Here is a 6,355-nt window from a genome sequence, read left to right as displayed (position 1 = left end):
CTTGTTCTCTCTGATGATGGTGCCTTGATTGTGTGCTGCATGCTACTGCCTTGGCATTAAAACTGATGGAATGTCTGTTCATGTGCCATGACTAATAATGAGATGGGGGTCGAGCACTACGGGAGGAAATGTTCCGATGTAGTAGGGCAAAATAGAAAACTACGAAGAATATTTTTAGAGGGTGCTTTTTTTTGAAATATTTTAGAGGGTGCTCATATTGAAAGAAAATTAGTTATTTGACCACAGACGAGAAAATAGGGCTGCACAACCCTACAAACAAGGTTCTTCAAAATCAACGTATCAAGGGAAGACACGACATTGAGGAAGACACGACATTGCCATATCTTCACCCCATAGAGCATGTATTAGCAAACTCCAAAACGACGATATTGCCATATCTTTCACCCCAAAACAATGTCTTCAACAAAGACGCCGTGCGTAAACACCGTCCTAGCAAGATGCAACCATCAAATGTCGGACCATGGGTTTTCACCTTTGAGTTCGACACCCCCCTGAGTACCACCAAGCCAAAGTTATCTTTGGCATGGAGGGGCAAACACACCATGGTCATGGAAACTGAAATAAATCACTCCATGACATACATGTCGGGAGGCAGTCCTTCACCTGCATATCTTTGGCATGGATATCACCATGCGCCCAAATCCATTCTTCGGAACACAGAACGATCACAAAGTGTGGAGAGCCAAACGTCGTTGGCAACTTCAACTCACATGCACGTGCTCCAGGGCAAATGTGCCGGAGGTCGCCGACGACAACGACGCCGAGGCATGGTGTCAACTCCATGGCCGCCTCAGGCGGTAGGCGCACCACCCCGGCTTATTGACGCACCACTTTCTGTGCTACCACATTGGTGCTGCCACAATAGCACCAATGTCGAAAGTTGTCCATGCCCCGCACCGCTGGCCACCTAGCACCGCAGCTCAACACCTCCTAGAGTGCCCATGGTCGCCGTCTCGACGTCCAAGTTCCATCATGTATGCCACACCGTCCGGGGCCACCATGTCGTATGGTCAGCAAGCGCTCCCCTGCGCGAGAAGGCAGCTTTGTCCACCGGCGTCCTTTGACAGCAGCGGGGTGGGTAGAAGAGTGGGGGTGGCGGCGGCGGCTAGGGTTGATTGTGAACCGTTGATTTGACCACACATTTCAGCCGTACTCCACATTTTATTCACCTGTATTTTTAAGCATCAGTAAATAACATCAATAAAACGGGGAAAATAAAGAGAAATACACAAGAGGCTAGGCCGAATCAATTAGAGTTCTAGCAGCAATAGACATGATTAGAATCCATGTGATCAACCTTGTAGATGCATGTGAGTGAGGGAAAAGTACGAGTAGCAAAGCATGAAAAGAAAGAGGTGATAGGATGACTCGGCAGCCTTGTTGGCATGGTGCAATATGGATTTGACTTTTACTCATTCTAATTCCATGGTGGACCAGCCTGCCTCCCTCCCTGCCTCCACACACACACACACACACACACACACAAAGGGCACTGTTGACAAAAGGAGAAAGGACGAAGGAGCGGTGCGAGTATAATTTCTTTATTATTAACTTTTCTTTTGGTGTAGACATATTCCCTCTTTCATGTATGCATACATAAAGGAAGGTTCCCTAAAAAGGATTTATGGAAAAGAGTAGAAATTTCTGAAAGTAAATAAAGAGGGAAAAAAGAGAAGGAAAGCAAAAGAAGGGGAAACTCCCGGGCTTGGCGCGTAAAGACAAGTGAGACGATACACCGAGACTGTAGTGGGTGTGCAAGCAGTAGTACGAGCTTGTGCCATCGGAAGAGACCGGGAGAGATGGACTTTTAAAGGCATGGAAAGAGAGTGAGTCGTCTGGGAAGGAGGGAGGGAAAATAATGGAGGTCACATCACAAGCCAAAGGGGTTTTTGGATGCGTTTTGGTGCTCACAATGATTGGGTTGATTGGTCCTTATTACTATTAACACATGCTGCCAGACATGCTAAATTATCAGCTGATGAGTAGAGTGATGGGTTTGACCTTAGAAATGCATATTGTACAACGCCAAACCATTAATGTTTCTATGGCCATAGTATGAAACGTCCCCCTCTCCCTCCATAAGCCATTTCTAGCCCCCTTGTTGCCCCCTTGTTGGCGCCGCCGCCGGTTCGTCCTCCCTCCGACGGACCTTTCGCTCAAGCAGTGCGTTTAGTGCCGACGGAGGGTGTGTGGAGGTGTCTCCAACAATATTCTTGAATCCGGTCGGCATTGATCTTCAGTGATGCTGCTTGGATCCGATGGACATCTCTCTTAGACGGGTTCGTCTGTGCTATTTTGCCATGACTTATTGATTTTGTACGACAAATATATGATTTTATTAGCTTTGCGCTATGTTTAATTACTAACCATTTTTAAAAAATCATCACATCATCTAACAAGTATGTATTCGATAGAGAAAAGAGGAAAATAAGTACACGAGTTGATAAATCGCATAGTAAATATATTGTTAGATTCCTTAAGACCAATTTCTTCATTGAGAATGAATTGTTAGATGATATTAGTATTGATACCATCGTCATCGTCTTTTGCATTTTAGAATGTTATAAGAAAATTTTAGCGTAATAAATATAAATTAATTTATCCACATATCGCATCTGAATATTACATATATGGCTTGTTATTTTGACCTTTATAATGAGGCCCCCCAAGTTTCAGGTTCGCCCGAACCACCAAAACCCGAGGACCGGCCATGGACATTTGTTGCTGTGGGAGATTCATTGTTCTGCACCTCTTCAATGTAGATTAACCCTCCCCCAGGAATGTGATCTTCATATTACATCTTTGTCTTCATCACTTTCGGTTGTTTCTAAACCTAACTTTACGAGTTGTTATTACTTGTTTAATTAGTTGCCGTGTGTAGCTTGTTATCTTGTTGTAGATCTTCATATAGGGTGTATCATCAAGTTGCATATCTAGAGATACATTTTTGCAGTAGTCTTTAAAAGCAGCTAAGAAAATTTTAAATCTGGTAGTCGCTTGTTCACCCCTGTTTAGCCGACATTTAGCGCATCTTTGGGTATTCAGGATACACTTGTGTGCGTCCTTGATGTCTACACTAGCCGTTGGTATCATATTGTTCCAAAGATCATGTGTATTTAGTATCAACTTTAAAAACTTGTTCCATACGGACATTTTAAACCTAAGCTTTTCTATTTGAAGCAACAGGAGGAACAAGACCTTCCCCTCTCTCTCTCACCTCGGCAACATCTCATTTCCGTAGCCCCTCTCTCCTTAGTATATCTCATTCACCTAACCTACATTGCGCATCTTAAGTTCAAAAAAGGGTATGCCAAGATTTGCGAATCATAATGGGGTACGACAATCGATGAAATCTAGCTGAGATCAGGCAGGATAGAAGATTCACGACAACTACTAAGCCCGGGTGTGTTGACTCGGAGGATCTCGCGTTGTCGCCGCTTAGCCCGCCCTCCACCCTCCCATCTCGCAATCACCAGCGACCAACCATAGGAGAAGTTTGCGCGGGTGCCTAAGTAGATGGCAGCGGGGTGCTCCGCCCCACGGATGGCGGGGTTTCTTCTCGTCTGGAGGCCTTCTCTTTGTTGCACAACACAATGGTTGGTTTCCCCGACTGCCTCTCCTGCGGCGAGCAACCTCTCCCAAGCAAGCCTCAACACGATCGACTTTGGCTTGCCTTCTGCTCCATCAGTTGCTAGATATATCCGCTTATGGCTTGCCCCGTGGGTGGTGCGACAACCAACTCTGGATTTTGTACCAAGAGAAGTGGAGGCATCAAGTCATACGATATGGCCTCCAGCGGTGGCTCGGGGAGGGGGCGCGGGGGGGGGGGGGGGGGGGGGGGGGGGGGGGTCATCGGCGACGTGGCAGCGACAATGACTAGTTGAAGAGGTGCACTCGTGGGGTGGGGATGGTGCGGCTACAACTTCCCACATCTCCGTGCCATAGTCGCCGTCAAGGCTCTACCACACTGGTTTTGGAACACGTGCAACGGTGCAAGCGAGAAGTTGTTGACGACATTGGGTTCTTCATGTTGTTCGACATTTCTTGTTTGCACGCATGGCCTTGCTTGCGCGATGATGTTCACTCCATGGTTAAGCACGGGAGCGACTGTCTCTAGGCATTTACACCATGAAACATTTTTAATTTCAATTTCCCGTGACCATGGCATGTGGGCATTCCCCTTCATACAACATCGGCTTCTTTAAATACTGGGTGCGGCAACACTAGAAGACTAGGGTTTGGTGGTGCTTTACTGAGTATAGGGTCTCAAGCTCTAGGGTGAAAATATTAGGTCTAGCCTTCGATGTTTGCACCTAGCAAGGACGGTGTTTACACGTCGTGTCCTTGCTGGAAGCATTGCATGGAGATTCCTTAGACGTGCTCTCCTGGGTGAAAACCCAAGATATGATGTTCAATGGTTGAATCCGACGATGACGGCACTTGTGCATCGTTTCCTTTATGAAAGCGTTGCTTTTGAAGAACATTTTGCTTATTTCATGTGTTCTCAAGAACGGTGGAAGGTGTTGCTGCTTATAAGTTGCAAGTTGTTGGCCGTGTTGTTTTTATTTATTCCTTCACTTTTTTTAGTAGTTTTGGTTGTGTACATTCTCGATGTCTCGATATTGTGTCTTTGCAGAGGTTTGGTGGAATTGATATCGTCTTGACATTATTATATTGTGGATGAACAAGTCTACTTGAGTAATAACATTTCTAGAGAAAGGATGTATATTGCCCTTTGTTGAAGAAGAAAAAGACGCTAAGCAAGGCAGAGACCCAACCCGGCCATATCACCAAAACTGGGATGGTGGGGATGAGCCTTGCGATTGACCCGGGCATCGGGAACGGTTGAAAGCATGAGGTCGACGTCGCTTGTAATCTACCAACGTACGCGATGAGAAGGTGCCAAAGCAACCGTAAACAACTCCAACGTTAACCATGCAAGCCTGAAAACATATTCGGATTGCAAAGAGCTTTAGCCCCAGTAGTCTCTTGCTTGGACTTTTGTAGGCTTTGACCTCGAGGCAAGCGATCGCTCTCACAGTGTTAGAGCATCTCCAACAGGCGCCGGACGCGCCGCACGCAAAAAACAGATTTGCCGCGCGCGCATCGCCTGATTTGGCACGGCGCGCAGCGCTGGCTCCAGCAGCCGCGCTAAAATGCAGCGTGCGTGCGCCGCTCCAGCAGCGCGCTAAAATGCAGCGCGCGTGACAACATTTTCGGAAGCATAAAAATAAAGATAAATTGTATAGATAAAAAATAAAGATAAATTGCATAGATAAAAAAACGATACAAAGGTATTTTACATCGGTGCAACGATAGATAGTTCGAAAACATAGATAGATAGAATTACGATGCAACTAGATAGAAAACTACTACGGCATACTATATAGAAGCTACTCCAAATCGCTACCATCATCATCACCATCATCATCCTCGTCGGTGTTGTCCGAGGTATCGAGCCAAATGTCGTCCCAACGTTCATCGTCTGACGTGAAGACCGACCTCCCACCTGCTGAAACGATGTCGCACTGCGCATTCGCCAATGCCTTCCGCCGACGCCGGTCCGCCCGCTCCGCGCGGCGCCTTGCCGTCCTCTCCGCCCAGTAGGCACGCTCGTCGGCGACGTCCTCCGGGTGGCGACGGCGCCACTCCGCCATGGCTCGCTCGTCCTCCTCGGCGATGAGGAGGCGGCGGCAGCGCCGAGCGTGATCGGCACGGTCCACGTCGGTGATGAGACGCGGCGGAGGGGCGACGCACTGCGCCTGCTCGCGCGTGAAGACGTCCCGGAAGTTCATCTGCGTCCGGGGCCTATCCAACCGCCACGCCGCCACGTCGTACGCGCGAGCCGCCTCGTACGCGCTCCGGAACGATCCGAGGCCGAGCCTGACGTCGCCGGACCGGATCTCGGCGGAGTACCAGCCGTTGGGGCGCTCGCGGACGCCGCGGTAGCCCGACGAACCCCGGCGGCGCGGCAGCATGGTGGCGCGGAAAGCGGCGAAGCGGTGAGGTTGCGAGGGGAGGGCGCGTGGCTGTGTGTGTGCGCATGGCGAGCGCGGCATTTTATAGGCGCGCGCGAAGCGGCGCCCCAAATCTACCGCGCCGCGTGCTGCTTTCTCCCCCGCGCGCAGTAACTTCCCGCCACCGCTGGAGCGCGCGGAACCAACTGGCGCGCGCTAAACCCAAATTTTACCGCGCGAGCGCGTCTTTTGCAGCACCTGTTGGAGATACTCTTACTACTACTACTGTTGAAGGGAACCTCTGCCTACATGCTTTCATTTCCTTTCCTCCAAAGACTACACGCTTCAAAGCTAGGCCCCCTCTCCGTGGCATCTTG

At 49.0% G+C, this 6,355-nt stretch overlaps 1 protein-coding gene across 1 annotated transcript; it reads right to left on the bottom strand.

Moving 5' to 3' along the window:
* Positions 1-5,414: 5,414 nt before the first annotated feature.
* Positions 5,415-6,002, bottom strand: LOC125507011 (dehydration-responsive element-binding protein 2C-like). The gene has a single exon (XM_048671712.1). The coding sequence runs from the start codon at positions 5,997-5,999 to the stop codon at positions 5,415-5,417; it is 585 nt and encodes a 194-aa protein (XP_048527669.1). The 5' UTR covers positions 6,000-6,002.
* Positions 6,003-6,355: the final 353 nt, after the last annotated feature.

This window comes from Triticum urartu, chromosome 5 (assembly GCF_003073215.2).
Source record: "Triticum urartu cultivar G1812 chromosome 5, Tu2.1, whole genome shotgun sequence".
Lineage (NCBI taxonomy): Eukaryota > Viridiplantae > Streptophyta > Magnoliopsida > Poales > Poaceae > Triticum > Triticum urartu.
The sequence above is the reverse complement of the archived record's forward strand: the minus strand, read 5'-3'. Positions and strand labels throughout refer to the sequence as shown.

Bases quoted from the DNA above. Each gene is read 5' to 3' on its own strand.
- LOC125507011 (XM_048671712.1), bottom strand. From the start codon at position 5,999: ATGCTGCCGCGCCGCCGGGGTTCGTCGGGCTACCGCGGCGTCCGCGAG.